The 17,234-nt window shown below is 40.9% G+C and overlaps 1 protein-coding gene across 6 annotated transcripts in view; it reads left to right on the top strand.

The window, feature by feature from the left end:
- Window positions 1–17,234, top strand: part of LOC128888435 (uncharacterized) — a 269,895-nt gene that overhangs the window by 216,806 nt on the left and 35,855 nt on the right. The window contains exon 3 of one of the 6 annotated variants that reach the window (XM_054145290.1): window positions 14,167–17,221. The exons of the other annotated variants lie outside the window; for them this stretch is intronic. Coding sequence (XP_054001265.1) covers window positions 14,167–14,225 — 59 coding nt within the window. The 3' untranslated portion in view covers window positions 14,226–17,221. Of the gene's footprint in view, window positions 1–14,166; window positions 17,222–17,234 lie in introns of those variants that run through there. 6 annotated transcript variants of the gene reach the window in all.

Below are 17,234 nucleotides of genomic sequence, written 5' to 3'. Positions count from 1 at the left end.
ACCTACCGAAAGGAATATCCAGTCATTTTTGGTTTTTGTAATTTGTTTTATTTACATTTAGGGCGAGTAATTTGTATGAAACAGATCTGACTCATCCCAAACATTCGTCTTTCCTTGGAAACATTTTCTTAACTTCGGTAAAGAAATCTTTGGATGTTCGAGCACGAACAGTTGACGTTGATTGATAAATGGAACGAATCGCGAAAATCTTCCTTCGAAAGTATCGAGGGTTTTGTTAAATAGATAGAATCGTGTTTCCAAAAGGGGGTGTTCAAGGAAACTCGATTTTAAGATATGTCGATACGTGTTTCAGAAGTTTGAAAGCTATTCTGTGCGAAAGTTCCGCGCCGAAATTTTTGATGACGTTGTACTTTATTCTTTGAGAAGACTTCAACCAAATATATATTCACCTTCGTACTCCCAACTCCCACGTTCGGCTTCTAAAACAAATATTAAATTTAACCCTGACGCTCCAATACCCTTAGATAAGCTACGACAAACCGACAAAGTGCACCGAAGGGAACGATCGCAAAAACGAAAGTGGAAAGCTGGTATGGACGCGACGCAACTAAAGTAAGGATATTAAAGCAATCAGTGCTCAGAGATTGGAACAAAAACCAGCCCAGTATCGGTCTCCCGTTACAGAAAAACGATCGTAATGTGTAACGCGACTTGCTGGAGGCATCGAGCGCCGAGTTTAATAGACCATCGTGGAGCTTTTGGTGGCGCTTAAACTGTACACCGTACTGTTGCGCTCATTAATCACACCATGTAATATGACGTCGGTGTTCTCTAGATGATTAACGCGACGAAACATCGCGGATTTCCTTTTTCTCGTCGCATACAGCGTCTCGTCGCGTAATGCACGGCGTTGCTTTAGCATTGTTTACGCCCTCATTTGGGAGCGGCTGCGTAATAATTTCCTCGTCAATTACTCACGCGAGCTACTTGCTTATTCCAGTCACATGGTCGCGCATTCGCAAAGGAAAGATTAACAAAAAAAAGAAAATAGAGAAAAACAGCCTGATAAATGTTACACCCTGGAAAGGTTACATTTCTCGAATTTATTCCCAACGTAACACGCTCGTTTCACCCCTTTTCGCGTTTCATGAAATTCGTTTGAATATTCACGGAGAGGGGAAAAAATGTTTCATTGCACGGTTCGGTTTTCCGGACTTTAGATTACGTGAAATATTACCGAAGTCGAAGCATTTCGTTGTTGCGAATTTATAGACGTGATCGAATCGATGTATGAGCGAAGGGTAGCTCCCATCGCGTCAGCAAATTTTTGGAGGTTTTAGACACTGATATATTACGATTGGGAGTTTCTGTACGTCCACTTCCGATGTTTCATGTTTTCTTATTGCCCGTGTTTGAAGTAAAGAATTTAGGCAATATTCACATGTTTAGTAAAATCAGATCCCTTTGTTTAATCTTTTAGTTGAAGACTTTACCTTCGTGGTATACCTGTACGAATGTTATTGGCATGATTAAGTTTATTTCTTCCTTTTACTGAATTCTCACGACGATTATAGTCAAAACGATATGGAAGGAAACCAACTTTCCTCGACAGTAGCGCGTCCACTTACGTTGCATTTAGAATCAGATACACTCTAACGGAGCAACCGTGTTGCAATTTCTGCTGGAGTACCGTAGGTTTGATTTTCGAGTTTGCAGCCACTTTTCGCGCTTCGACGTTATTTGGGCTCAACTCGAAGCGAGATTTTCGCTGAGAAATCGGCGCCGATGTCGAAATATTCCGATTTACCGGGTGAACGGGTCGACAAGCGTTAGCTATCAAGTAAACGCTAGGACGGGGATGGCTGGGACCAGGGTAGAGTAAACGTAAATGTAAATAAAGCGTAAGTAAGCGTGCGGATACGTACACGGCGCATGAATATAAGTTTGCATCGTATGCAGCCTGCATTAAAACCGCAAATTTGGTGCTAGTACTTGTTCTCGATGACCGAATATCCTCTGTAGGTGTGCGTTCGCATATGCGTGTTAGCGGACGGGTGGTGCGAGTTGGAAGATATTTACGATCTGCGGTTTGTGGCATATCGATCCGCATTCCGCTAGGTGTTAACATCAAGTCTATAAACGAATCGATGCAAACCGGCAACACGCCCTTTGGGTCAATCTGCGATTGTCAATGGCCTGGGAACAGCCTAAGAATCGATATTAGCTCAAAGATGGATACGGTTTCTGAGTAAGCTTTGTTCCATTACATAAACAATATTTTATTTCTTATATATATTTGACTGGATACTTTAATACATAAACTAGTGAGAAATTATACATACGCTATTTATTTATTAACGGTATTATATGGATTGTATATCATATTCAATTTTAAGTGGAAGTGGAATGTGACAAGTTTTTATGTTATTTGATAAAATATTTAAAACGGCAAAATACTGTATATTGTATCAAATTAGTACTTACTTACTTAGTATATCATATTCAATTTTAAGTGGAAGTGGAATGTGACAAGTTTTTATGTTATTTGATAAAATATTTAAAACGGCAAAATACTGTATATTGTATCAAATTAGTACTTACTTCCAAAGTTTTAAAATTTATTTCTTGTGTGGTGTTCCATATAAGTAATTTGAATGCGCGAATTAAGACAAGAGAGTCTCAAGACTCAAACAGAGATGTTACAATTTTCTTAATAAACATTATGGACTAAATGTTTGATATCTGTGGAAATATCGTGGGTGGTGCAGTGGAGAACCGAGGTGTGGTGGTAGAAAGTTCCCCTCTTCCAGACCTGGGAAACGTCCTAAGGGAAGCTCGGACTAGGGCAATTTCCCGTGTTTTCACGGGGGCGACCAGATGCTGCCGCGAAGGAGCAGATGTCTGGTCACCAAATGTTGCAAAACATTTGCCAGAGGGACCCTCCGCTAACTCCGTCTTAAATTGCGCCTCAGCAACCGTTGCGGTGCAAATTAGGCTATCGCACGGCTTCGAAGACCATCGTAGCTCGGTGTTTATTGTTATTACCCTCTCAACAGCGAGTGCTTAGACAGCTGGAGACTGTGAGGGGTAGTCAATAGGTTATTTTTACTGTTGGATGGCTGCTGTCCAGGGATATCAAAATCAGAAATTCTTCCATTTCGTATATCCTTATAAAAGTAGTTTTACTAATCATTTACGATGATATTCACCTCTAGAATGAATGGAAAATATTTCACAATGAACCCATTTTTATACAGACTACTTTCATAAACTAAGCGAGCTGAGTATGGTAACAAAATTTAATCAGTAGTACCTGATACTTTCAAATATCTAGGTTAACACGTTGCCTGGCAGACTAAAACTCAAGAAAATTTCTACGAAGTAAACATTTTATATCCAGACTATTGAAGATTAGATCATTTTAAATTTGTGGTAGTATTTAATTTTGTAATCTCTTCAAATTCACAAATCCTGTCGAAATTTATTTTCATTATCGACTCACTTTAGAAATTCGTTTGTTTAGTTTGACAATGAAAAGTCCTGTTACCCATTTCTGGGTGACGTGGCAACCAACGTTGCTGTATTTAACCACCCCTAGATAAATAATCTTCTCCTAATCTTTTTCTACGACATATATCCTGTTCATAGTGTGACCCGCAGAACCTGTCACCACAATTGTTTGGTAAATGTACTGTGTCAAGAAAAGTGCAACGTGGTACGCCACGATCATTGTCACAGTTTCGCCATGCAGTTTTTACCAACTCGAACGCGTCGTCGTTTGCACTCCAGTTGATTTCCGGCACGGTTAACGACACTTTACCGGCGCGCAATTTGTGGTTCGCATCGCGGTACGCTGGGACGGTAGTAAAATACGCGCTTTCATAATAAAATTCTCGCGATCCATTGCAACGGTTTAGGAGAGGCGAGATTCATTCAGCGAGTAGTCCACGGGGCCAGCAGCCTCTGGAGCTGCGGTACCTTTTCTTCTCGTTCGTCTTTATCGCCAGCCCCTATTTCTTTTCATTCCCTTCTGTTTTTCTTACTCGCTCTGTTTTTCGCCGAGCAATACGACGCAATTACCGGCAGAACGGCAAGACGTTCCCGACAGGCTCTGCCGTCTCTATAATTACCGTTTCCTCCCTCCATCCCCCTTCCAACCCCCACCATTCACGTCAAGGGAACCGTTCATGCCCCTTCTTCCTCGTACTTGGATTACCACGATCCGAAATAGAGCTTTGCATCCTCGTTCTTGCGCTGTTCACGCGTTTGAATTTGCATTTTAGGGTGTTTTTTGTTGTTCTACAGGTGTTTAGAGCGTTACAAGTTGGAAGAATGTGTTTTTTAGAATAGTGAATTTCCTTGGTGAAAAAATATTTTTGACAGACCTCTCTGGAGTTTAATTAAATTTTTGCGTGATTAGTAAACTATCCTAAGTCCTATTCGAAGCATTTGGAAAGCTTTAGTTTCGCTTTTAAGAAAATTGGTTAGTTAATCTCAACATTCTCCGGAACTACTTTCGACGTTCACGTGGTTTCACGTCTCGTTATTAAGAAACTCCGACTCTCGATTAAATATTTGATGTTTGAACAGGGGTGAATGAAAACGAGTTTCAGAAAGAAAAATCGACAAGAAAGACTTTTTCGAATAATAATTAAATTTCGGAGTTTGCACAGGTATGAAAGAAAGCCAATAAATAAATTTCTTTTGACTAGTAATTAAAATTCAAAGTTTGCGTGAGCTGAATTTGGAAAAAAATTTTAAGAACCTATACAAACGTTCAATTTCTATTGGGGGAGTACCGTTGTAAATCTTTGCAAATATTGAGATTGAAGAGAACGGGAATTTTTGGTATTTCCTATTCCTGTAAATGGTGTAAAAAATGCAATCAAATGTATGTGGAATGTTTAATTTAAAGTTTAAAAATCAGGAACAAAAAGTTAGAATTCATTTCAGTCTGACAAAATAATCTCAATTCTTGGTTCATTTGCACGATTTAAATTTGATTGAATGTAACCGTGCTCGAAGTTTCCCTTTTCGTTCGATTCGCGCACCGCTGGCTGACGAATGGCGTTCCGTTCGCGAAAAAATTGCCAGACAAGCCCGAGTTCAATTTCCACGCGGCGTGGAATTTCCTAAAACTCTTCGGTATCAATTTAAATCGGCGCCGGGGAGCAAAGAAAAGAGCTCTCCCCTTCGCGCGGCAGCGCCTGGAATATTGACTGTACTTAAGGGAATAAATCTGAGTTTCGGAATCCTACGTGTTGCGCTCCGTGAACGGCTTTCTGATCCCTGGGGCATCCCCATGCATTCAAATGAACTGCAAACAGGATATCGAAGGTACCGTGAAACAGTGCTGCCAAGGGGCAAAGGAGGGCTGAGAATAACGTATGAAGCGAAGGAAAGAAACGAAGGGGAAACAGGAATAAAGATGACGCTCCGGGGATGAAAGAAGCACGGAAGGGTGAAAAGGCTGAAAAACGATATCTCTGGGAATAACGTCTGCGAGATACGGAAAAGCCGAAACGGCAACGTGAAATAATGATTGTAGATGGGGCTATAATATATATGAGAAATGTCAGAGCGCCAGTTATAAAAGTAGAATCCCTGGATGAATGAAATAGGGTGCGAAAGACAATTATGGGAGACGTCGGAAACGATTTCACACCGAGAATGAAGAAATTCCTGACGTAGATACAAATTCTGAATAATTAGGCATTGATAAATCGCTTTTCAGCGGTTACTCGTTGATTAAAAATTATAATAAGAAGTGTAGAATACACGAAGGTTTAATTAATTTCCTTGGTGTAATTCTACTCATGAATATCACCTTTCAACCCCTTGCACTCGAGAGGTGACTCTCAAATCTCAAATTAAAGATCTCATTTTCTAAATCAATCTAAGCTTAGCTTTGTGGCAACAGAATGCTTAGAAAGCATCTCGAGTTGCTGATAGATACCAGAAAAAAAAGCGTCGAATGCAAAGGGTTAAATTCAGAAGCAACATGGTCTATGAAAGCAATATGTGTCAGGAATACTTGCAAGATGAGAAGACAAGAGGAACGTTGATCAATGCGAGCCTCGAAAAGTAAGGAGTGACGAACAGTCGCGAGATGGGGGCGGAATTTCAAATAGACGGTCGAGAAAGGAGACAAAGTTTTTTTCGAGATTGAACGCACTGGTCACGAGATAAACGTGGGATCGATAAAGGTCGAGGGATGAACGAGGAAACGGCAGGAGGAGGAATGGAGCGAAGAGAAGTCGAGGAAACGAATTTCGCTCGGGATATCCGGGTGGACGTCTTAGAAGGATTTCGAGGCAGCAGGCTGTCTATGAAACGTGGATTCCACTTTATCTCCCGATGAAAGATTTACAGGACGCATCGTCAACTATTCTCGACACCCACGACCGTTACGATAAACCGTTACAACAGTTACAGAACGGTCGTTGCCTTCTCGAATTGCCCCTGAACTGTTTCGTAATTTAGCGAGTGCATCTGCACCATCTCTGTATGCGGCCAGGAATGCAGTATCGAGGAACTCATTAAATACCGTTAAAACAAGTTAAATTGAATTCATTGCTGTCGAGCTTTCTCCCCCATTCGCGTATTCGATGCTAATATCCGTTGTCGGGCAATCGATTTTCTTGTGTAGTCTGCTGGGATAATGAACAATCTTTTCGACGCTCCGGGGAGCCGATTGGAAATACGCTTCCTGGACGATATCGATGGAACCCGGGGAATCGCATCAGCTCGTCGTTCGTATCTTTTGGGGATTAATATTCGTTTGATGACTCTGGATAATTGATCCTCTCTCGTGATATGGATACGGGATCGTATTAAGATTTTATGCACTGGGTTCGACACGAGGATATAATATTCCAGAGACACAGCATACGAATTTATTCCAGAAAAAATTCTCGACGCAACGCTCGCTGTAATGTTTATACTTTCGAGGAGAGAGACGGAAACAGATTTTCAGTAAAAAATTTCTGTGGCACCTGATATTTTTGTAAAATGCTTGTAAATTTAACAAACTTTTGTAAATTTAGTTTTGTTTCTTAAATATATTACACTAAAAAGGAGGACTTAAAACTTGCGTGTTTTATTTAGTGAAATATTCAACAAAAATAAAATTCGAATCCTCTCCTTTCCACGTGTAGAGGATCGTTTATAAATTGCGAAAGAATTTCTGCTTCGTTAATAGAACAAGTCGAGCTAAATTCAGCCTGTTCTGCATACTTCCGGATGCGCGAACGTGACGCTTTCACGCGGATATGCTCGCAACGACAGGAGGTCGCACGTTCCTCGTAACACATTATCAGCGACTGTTGGAGAGGTTGGGATCTTATTTATGCGGCACTGGCTGATTTATCCTCGCTGGAATCGGAACAGGAAGACGATTAAATTCTCGCGTCTCCAGCGCGAACGTTGTTTTCAGGAAAGGTTCGTGGAAGTTGCCAGCACCGCTCGGAGGGCGGATGCGCGCCGAAAATGTCGGGTCTGGGTTAGGTAAATGAAATTTAGTGGCTCTTTTTTCATCGGTGATATTTCGTGGCTGGTAAAAATTGAAATGTAATTCCTTTTTAATATACACTGACAACGAGAAAAGAACATTGAACATTTAAAAAGGTCCTGTATCAGTTCGAGATTTTTTGTTTCTATTTTTAAGAACACTTTGAAGTTCTTAATAAGGAAGAAACGACAGATTAGTCCCACAAATGTTGGCGCGTGACTCACGGCAACCCTGGTTAACGAGAAATGCCAATTAAACTTCGAAACGTGTGGTTCGAAAAAAAGAAACAAGGTAACTTTTCGTGGGAGATGATACAATGGTCGGTTGGTGGCGGACCTCGCGGAAATCGTTAAAAAGTATAGCTACGCGGCGAAACTTCCTTGCAATCCGCGAAGTTACACCGCCATTAAGGCGGTGTTAACGAACACCACCGAGGAGTCGTCGGTTTTCTTGCGATCCGACTTCCGGAATTGCACGAAGTTGCATTTAAATGCCCCATTTTCTGTGCAATTTACTCGATTGCTTTTTTCCGCGGTCCTGCGTTCGTAAGTCTCTCCTCTGCCGCAGAAAATGGGTCTTTATTGCGATGTCCTCTCAATTTTATCGTACTCTGTTTTTTCTTATAGCAAAATTGGAGTCCATTAAATCGGACACTGGAGTTGAATAAGTATCAGGTCTCGTCCTACCTTTCTTCCTTGAAAGGAATTATTTAGTGACTCTGGGGATAGATTTCAGTCATCTCTTGTTAAAAGAAGATGAGTTCATCGATCCTAGCATTTAGCATTAAATTATTTTCTGTTATTTGTTTCTTGATATTTAATTGCAAGCATCTACTTGCTTGCATAAAGTTACTGCCATTTGGAACTTACTTCCACAACCATAAATATCACAACCATAAATATCACAATAAATAAGAAAATACTTAAAAAATAAGAAATCCTTCCTATTAAATATTACGAAGGAGTAACTGCTAACTCCCTGATCTTTTATTGTATTTAAATAAATCAGCTATGAATTCATTCTCTAACAGAGAATTAAAATCGTCGAAAACTTTTCCCCTTTTCTAACGCTTAGGGTGTCCTTTATTCGTGTAAATTTCTCTCGTCAAAGCTTTCTTCTTTATCCGTTGAATTGAAAGCGACCTTATAAATCTCTCCGGGACAGAGGCTGACGTGAAAAGAAATTTCGATGTTGCGTGATGCGACAGTTGCAATAAAGGGCGTGTAAAGGAAAGATAAAGGCTGGATAAAGTCCGGGACGAAGATGTAATACCGGGTCGGTCGGTCCTCTAACCGCACATCGCTTTATGGTCCGACGGTTTCTAATGTAATTTTGTTTGTGAATCCCAAAGGTGGACGTGGATGAGGACGAATTGGATTAGCGGCGATCATGGCTGGTGGCACATCTCCTGCAATTCTTCCCTTCTCCATTTCGGACGAGAGGACGAGCGTTGCCTTTTTTTCATTTCTGTTTCAATCCCCCGACGACACTCTGCGGCCTCTCTCTGAAATCTAATGATCCCGTTCCTCTTCTTTCTAAAGATTTCCTTATTTTTGGATTTAATGGGAAATGTTACAAGTGTTACATTTTTACACATTTATATACAGAATCATATCAAGTAGGGAAAGTTTCTATAAGGTGAAATATTTCTCAGGAAACACGCGAAAATTTCGCGTTCGTTCATCTCTATATCTTTACATTAAACCCTTTATAAAAGAATAAATTTATTTAAAATCTACAAATCGAGCCAATTTAAAAATTAAAGTACAATTGAAAATGTATTTACTTCAATAAAATTTTAATAACATGCATTAATCCTACGTAAAAAGAGATCTCTTGGTTCGAATTGCAATAAATGAAAAAATTTATTTAATTATGAATATTACATTCATACCTTTTTGAATATCGATACGATATTCCTACCTCATTCTATGTGAACGTTCGTGCATTATTGAATGCAGCATTATATTCTTTGCTACGTAATGGCTATCAGCAACTTTTTACAGTAACTTTTCGCTTCACCGTGGTTGTCCGTTCTAATTCGAGAAATTGCGAAGTTTGTTCTAATAGGTATAAAGTTAACTGCCACAGTAGTGGAGTTGCAAGAGTTGAAGTGGTCGCTTCTGTACCAAAAGCTAACTTCCGTTTGCTCGTTGTTGTGATACTTTACTTCCCTACCTTACTGTCTTTTTCTTTACGACGCTTTATCGCAGATTTACGGTCGTACTAATGCACTTCAATTTTAAACTTGATTCTACCGTGCGTTTCTAATCAAAATTAAACATAAGGTTAATTAATCAACCTTAAAGTATTTATTCGAAGCATTATACATTCTTTAAGTTTGAAATCCATTGATTGCGATTTAGTTAAAGAATTCTAATGCATACACGAGTGTCAATGATTATTTTATTCATTAACCTTGGCGTGTATCAATTTCTCTTGAATCAATTCTCAATTCTCATTCTCGTGTATCAATTTCTCTCGGAGATTCTTTGCCATTATAGTTCAATATTGTTTCAAGGTAGTGCAAACATTATTCTGTGCAACGATTGTCCCGCGCTTTGTCGCGTTGATACGTTTTTCCATTTCAATTTCCGTGCTACAAACAGTGCAGCTGCCGAAGAAAAAACAGGAAGGCAGCATTGCGCCGAACCAAACAGAATTCCATGTTGCGGAAAGGGAAACAAAATAAACGATTACCTTTCCGTGATACGTGCAACGGGAAGTCGCCCAGCAATAATTCACGTCGGCTGTTTTTTATTTTATTTCACATCGAACTGACATTTGGCCTCCACGGGAATCCTTGCAAATTTATTCCATCTTCGAGGATGTAACGGTAGTACAATAAAAAATTACTCACCATTTCTACTCCCACGGGATTCACGTTCCAAGCGTAAATATCTAATGGAGGTCTGCGATTAATTTATTAACCAAAATACACGATGACAGCTCGAGCGAACGTGGACAGGAATTATTAGAAAAATGATACAATATAGACCACAGAATTCCAGGGATGCTCATTGATCTACGAAAAATTATTGCTTCTAGTTGCAATTATTAGCTGAAGGAATATCAAGTCGAAGCGTCGATAAGAACATTTTGCTGACGATTACTTCTCATTAATTTCCTGTGTCATGAAGGATACACTCGCAGTACCAGACTCTAACTTTCTGTCTTTAATCTGACGCTCGCACAGTCCGTGCGCTTTGAGATTCTAATAACCGAGGTATTACATCATCCAGAAGAAGTTAGTCGACGCTTGAGTAACATATTCACAGATGACAGTTTCGTCTCGTCACGCACTCGGCATCCAACTCGACATCATTCAAATTCAAATTCGCGCGAAGTTATTGCAATTAATCCAATCCCTGTCACTCAAGAGCCGAGCTGTTCAACAATCGTTTCACGAGCACGCGTGCTACATTGGTCGGCGCGAGGCTTGTTAACCAAGAGAAATCGCTATGTTGCTGTCATTTAGGATTAATAAACTGCTTCGATAATCCACTTGAACGCCCGAACACGGCAATCGACCGCGTTCGTCGCGCAAGTATTGATAATCAGATGAACGTCCGTTAAACGATAGCGAAACGTTAAACGACATCGACGACGGTACCCCGGGACCCATTAACGTCTCGTCTAATTGGTGACTTTACGGTCCCAATCTAGCAATTAACATGGCGCGTATAGTTAGGCGCATAGTGGCTCGAAAGTCGTATGTACTGGCCAGAATTCCCAGAGGAATTAAATATATTGTGTTGTAACCAACCAGGGAACACTGAATGCCATTAAAAAGCAATTTTCTTCCTGGGAAAATTGATTTATTTTGTTGGTTCGAGGATTCAATTATTTAGGAATTTTACTGATTGAAGGGGATAAGAAAGGACTTTATTTTAAATTGGTTGACTCTTTACACAATATTCAGAATAAATTATATAACATACAATTGATTCGCATTAAAATAAAATAGCAGAGTGCAAAAGTAAATAAAATTATATAATCGAATAGAACCATATATTGTATGTAACAATTATTTAGCAATTTTGTAGGCAGTACACTCTAGAGAATTACAAAATTCCTAGCACTACATATTTCTGTTGAGAAATAAAATTTATTTAGAAATGAGTAGAATCGAGCGAAACAATTTTTGGTTGAAGGAGGGTTGACAAATTCGGGACGGCCCTCGAGCGGTGAGCATTTACGTTTAGGCTTGGCACGCGTAATTGTGCGAGGAGGATACGCGCTATTGTTTCACCCCCGTTGGCACCTGCCTGATCATTTGATCGTTAGCGGTTAATTAACGCCGCAATAAACAGTCAGGAGATTATAACTTGGCAGCGCTGCGCGCCAGTTCGATTCGCGGCACGGCTCTTATAATTTCCGGCAGCGACAACGGCTGAGGGGGAGCAGGAAAGGGAAATTCAGATTACGCTTCACGCTCGGGGATGCGCGAATTCGCGGGGGCCTCTGGGCTTGATTATTCGCGTTGCCATTGAAACATTTAAGCGCGCTTCCTTGGGCTCGATCGGGGTTTAAGCAAGTGGAAAAGCAATTATAGGAGTCCACGGTTATAAATGGAAACTGTGGTAAGAATAGCGTCGAAAGATGTTTCTGAGAACTGTACTATCCGGTGGGGGAAATGCGCGGCACGAATGGCTGGGCAATATTCATAATGAATAAGGTTCAGGATAATACCAAACAAGAGAACCGAGAGGATAAGGTAACGAGAACATTATTTGTGTATATTTTATACAAATTCAAATAGATGATAATGTAGTAGATAATTAGTGGCAAACGAGATGGTTACAGGAGTTAAAATATTAAAGACCCAGAAATGGGTGACAGGACTTTTCATTAATGAACTAGAAACAAAATTCCAAGGATGAGGCGTTAATAAAAATAAATGTAGATAGGATTCGTGAATTTGACGGGGTTAAAAAGTTAAATGCTACGACAAATGTTACGTAATCTTCAACAGTCTCGAGACAGAATTTTAATTTGGTAGAAATTTTCACGAGTATCAGTCTGGCAACCAATGTGTTGACAATGTTTTTAGTGCTTAAATGCTATATATTTATAGTACACGTATGTAAGCGAAGCGAACTAATATGAAATATAGGGTATGAGAGGAAGCATCGAACTGACGGTATAAATCAGAAGAGAGTCACTGGGAGATCTGAATGTTCGGAGTCCATGATATCGCGAGAGTTCCCAACTTCCGCCATTTCTGACAGTAAATATAACCGCAACCGCGGCGGCTGGTAGACACGCTGGATCACCATTACGGATAAATATCTTCTGCAGTTAGTAGTGGAAGTCGTCTACATTCGCGAGGAGTCCTACGAGAACTTCCTCTGCCAGGGCTCCATAATCGTTGGAAACGAGTTTCTGGCCCTTTTTTCCTCTCGCAAAATGCACGATTCTCCTGAAAGCTCTTGCGTGGAAAAATCCGAACGTTGAATTCCCCCGAAACGATGGTTCGCGCGTATTTGCTGCTTACGATTATGTTTTTCCACTCGAAAAAGAACAACCATCCAAACGTACCTTCAACCTTCCTAAATTCTCACTCCAACCTACATAAAGATCTTCCAATCGTTCTCGATTTCTTTGTACGTGGAATTACCATAAGTCTTCCACAATTCGGTGATCCCCTGTGGGATCGTGGCGTTATCGTTTTGGAATATCCTCTATAATATAAAACGAAGCCACTTTTCTCTCGTGTGTGGATAATAAGGGATTAATGTTATGGCGTCATTTCTAATAATTATCGCTTTAATTGGACGGGCTGCGGTAATTCATCCGTGAATCGCGGATCAGTCGACATAATGAGTGAAATTATCATCGAAACACGGAGGGATTATAATATGCGTATACTACAATGACGGTTCCATTGTTTCTTTGCGCTGCAGTGGCCGATCATCCATCATTATATTTCCGCAAATTTATTTATTTTATTTGTTTCATGGTTTTCAATGTTCTGGTTGGTCAGCCACAGGATGGGAAATGAAGCAATTAAATATAATTCCTATCTCACTTTGAACTAATTAGAAGGGAAAGGTTAGTAGCTGAAGAATTGGAGTCTTTAGAAGCCCGGACATGGAAGCTCTCTAGGAAGGGCGCTTTAACACGCGCGGATTTCCATACCACCAACGACTCCGTCGGCTTCGTGGAAGCCACTACAGCCAGGAGCCCTGTTATTAACATATATCAAAGATGCACCAATTCAATTAGCTTAATTACCCTGTCTCGAAACGACAGAAACTCGCTTAAGGTAGTAGTTAACCGCGCGTGCGCAGTCATGCTACCCCGTCATGTAACGCGAACCCCATTTAACCGAGACGTAAACTCCCCGAAGAGTGACGCGTTGCGCTCGTAAAGGAGCATCCACCCCTCTGTGGAAGTTCCTCTTTCCATGATTTGATTTGTCGGAATTCCATTAAAACCGAATGGAAAATACTCCGCCCTAATTCTTCTGTGGTCGAGCAAACCCTCGACGATACCAACGTGATAATTCGTGTCAGACGAATTACGTTTCTAATTTCATTGAGTGAAAATCTTTATTTATTTTAAACTGCCAAACTTTTGTGGGTAGTGAATTCATCTTTGCAAATAATTATAGCATACACACATACGTTTTCTTATGAATGATTATTGTATTATGTATTCCTTAATAATTTTTTTCTATTTGTGTTCAATAGGTAAGAAGTTGAAATTATTAACCCGTGTGACCTCGTTCGGGAGTCTCAATTTTATGTGAGTTTTATCATTTTTATTCTACTCTAATTCTTTCGTTGCTACTACAACACGACTACATTATTGACTTCTGTGAATTTTATACACGTCTACGAAATTAACGTTTACGATTTAATATCTTTAATATTACCTACCTCACAAATATCCACATCTTCGCCAAAATTTTCACAAACATTTCTCGAAAAATAAGCTCTTAATATTCCTCGTAAATATTCCTATCAATTATTTAGTATCCCCCCAAAAACCTACCTCTTTTTACGCTAAAATTTCTGTTTCATAGCACGCCGCGAGAAATGTCATAATCTCGGTACAGACGTTCCGCGGAACAGACTGACAAGCACGTCGCGATGCCACGTACACAGCATTATCATATATTAAAGCGTATCAGACGTCGCGTGCATCAGCGTTCGTGCATAATTCACGCACGACGCGTGCACGGAAGACTCCGGAGCCGTTTTTCCAAGGCAGCCTCTTGCGTTATGCTTTCCTGGCCTCGCGGGGGTATCCTGACTGGAGAACTGAAAAGAATCGGCCGCGATCCCATAAAGGCTTCGAATGCATCCGCCGCCCGCTGCCTTCTACCTCGTTACGCGCGCAGAAATATCGACGTTGGCGGGGGAGGGGGTGGTAGTTCAATGTCTACCCATTCCGCCCTAAGGGTAGAATTTTTTCCTCCACCTGTGTCTTTTCACCACCCCCGCGGAAGCCGGTCCATTGGCCTCGCGAATGCAACGGGTAATTCCAGCGCGATTCATCAAAGGTAAAAGCTTGGTGTGAATAGAGGGGGCCCAGGCGATGCGCGGAGTTGCGGGATAGTGGGACGGTACGACGGGCGAAATGAAAAACGGAACATCAAAAATAAATGCGCGAGGGGAAAAAAGAGAACGTCTACCGGAAACCGTTCTAACGCGCGAATTGCGGTGTTCTTTGTGCTCGCGCTCGCTGCGCGCATACGGAGGACGTTTCGTTCTCTTCGTGTTCCTCGTACGGGGGGTATGTAAAGTGGTTGTGTAAATGACCATTATCTTGTTGCGACCTCCGGCAAATTGTGTGGAAAAGTGGGCGCCGGGAGGTTTCTTTTCTCGTGTGGCTGCTTTGGCACCAACTGGACGCTTCCAACCTTTTTCACTTGGGCCAAGAGTGGGAAATATTTGTGATTTTTGAGAGAAAAGAAAGTACAAGACGTTCGTTCATGAAATGATCGGTTTTTGCTTGAAAATGTATTCCTATTAACCCATTCACTGCCAACTACGAGATGTCTTACTCAAGGGATAAGCTTATAGCCTTTTGAGTTACGAATTATTGCAAAAGAAGATCATAAATTTACTTTTTAAAACAACAAATTTAATATCACTTTTTATTATCAAAATAATAATTTAGATTACACATCTGTATTAAATCTTGACGTCCAAGGCAAAATGCTTTTTTGCTTGGGAGTAAATGGGTTAATGGTTGCAAACAGTAGTAGCACTCAGAACTTTTCATTATTAATCATTCACCATTCAAATAATAAGTACCCTACTGTAATCGACAATAGAAGCGTACCGAGGACAACAAACTGCACGAATTGTTCATTTACAATGTAACTATACAATCGTACGAATTTGTAAATGCCATTCGAGATAAAGGCAGACCGAGTACTCGTACTTGAAGATGAATCGTGTTAAGCTCCCCAGTCACAGAAAAATTGGCAAAAGAACAAAGTGCTTTGCACCACAATGGCGTCAGCTTTCTGAATACGGGCTCATTAAACCGGTGAAACGCAGCCAGCGATTCTTCTCTGACATTCATTGTGGTCGCGATGCATCCCTCTCGAAGAAACAAGAGTTGAACTTGGACGAATTAAATCACTGCCATCGATTCGTACCGATGATAAACATTCAATGACAGCAATAGCATTCATGTGCGTATCATTCTGCGCTGCTGAGGGGTGTAAACGCTCCGTTGTCGAAGATAACCGACATTTTCCTGTTTATTATCAAGCGAAACGAACCATAAAATACAATTACAATGCAAGAGGGCGCGATCGCAGCTCGCGCAGCGACGGTTAATTCAACCAATTTTCATCGTTCCGAACCAATTACCGATAAAATTCAATTGCGCTCACGCGTAACAAAACCCCGCGAGTGTTGCAGCGTTTCTGGTCTCATGTAAATTACTCTGGACTCCTCTTTTTTGCAGCTGTCTGATCTAGAATTTCATTGTTTGTTGCGTTGCAGTAAGAGAGCATTGTGAGATCATTGTACAGCACGTAATAGCTTTTCTCTCGAATTGCTGCCAACAAATTCATTACTGATGAAAGAATAAAAAAAAACTCGTGAAGAAAACTGATGGAAATACAAAAAAAAAATGTTAAGTAAGGAGCACTACCAGATCTTTCCAACAAAAACTCATTCTTTGCATTGCCCTAACGCAAAACAGAAAACCCTTTCTTTAATCATTACTCCTTTGAATTCGAGCAACTTCTACACCGTGGCGAATCCGATACGACGAGACTGGAACTGGCTCCCGTCCCACTTTTTCCGCTCCTCGAGCAGCAACTTATCGAGTCGGACATCCGAGTACAAAGTACTTCATTTCGCTTCAGCAGGGACAAACGGGGGGCCAAGATAATCGGGGAGGAGACTGGTTGGAACATCGTCGGAAACTTCACCCTGTAAATACGAAAAACGAACATTGGAGAACACTGGCGATACGGCGGACTGTCCAGAGAAGAAAGTAATAAAGGAGAACTGGCGGTGCACTCTCTGCCGCGTCTCTGTGCATAGTTGCGTCTCTTAAGTTACGCTGGTTGGGAACTTGCTGACTCGGTTGCGGTGCGTTTAAATCTTGGCAATGGGCTTCCCGGGGCTCCGCTATTTTCCAGGGCCACTTTATTACCTGGAATACCGTGGAAGCTCGTTAGGAAAAGCTTCGGCTAGTCGGCGTCCAAACGATGATTCATCCTCGAATTACCTGGCCACATTTCTCTCTCTCTCTCTCTCTCTCTCTCTCTCTCTCTCTCTCTCTCTCT

This window comes from Hylaeus anthracinus, unplaced genomic scaffold, assembly GCF_026225885.1.
Source record: "Hylaeus anthracinus isolate JK02 unplaced genomic scaffold, UHH_iyHylAnth1.0_haploid 11994, whole genome shotgun sequence".
NCBI classification, from domain to species: domain Eukaryota; kingdom Metazoa; phylum Arthropoda; class Insecta; order Hymenoptera; family Colletidae; genus Hylaeus; species Hylaeus anthracinus.
Note: the sequence above shows the minus strand (reverse complement) of the source record. Positions and strands in the feature narration are given on the sequence as shown.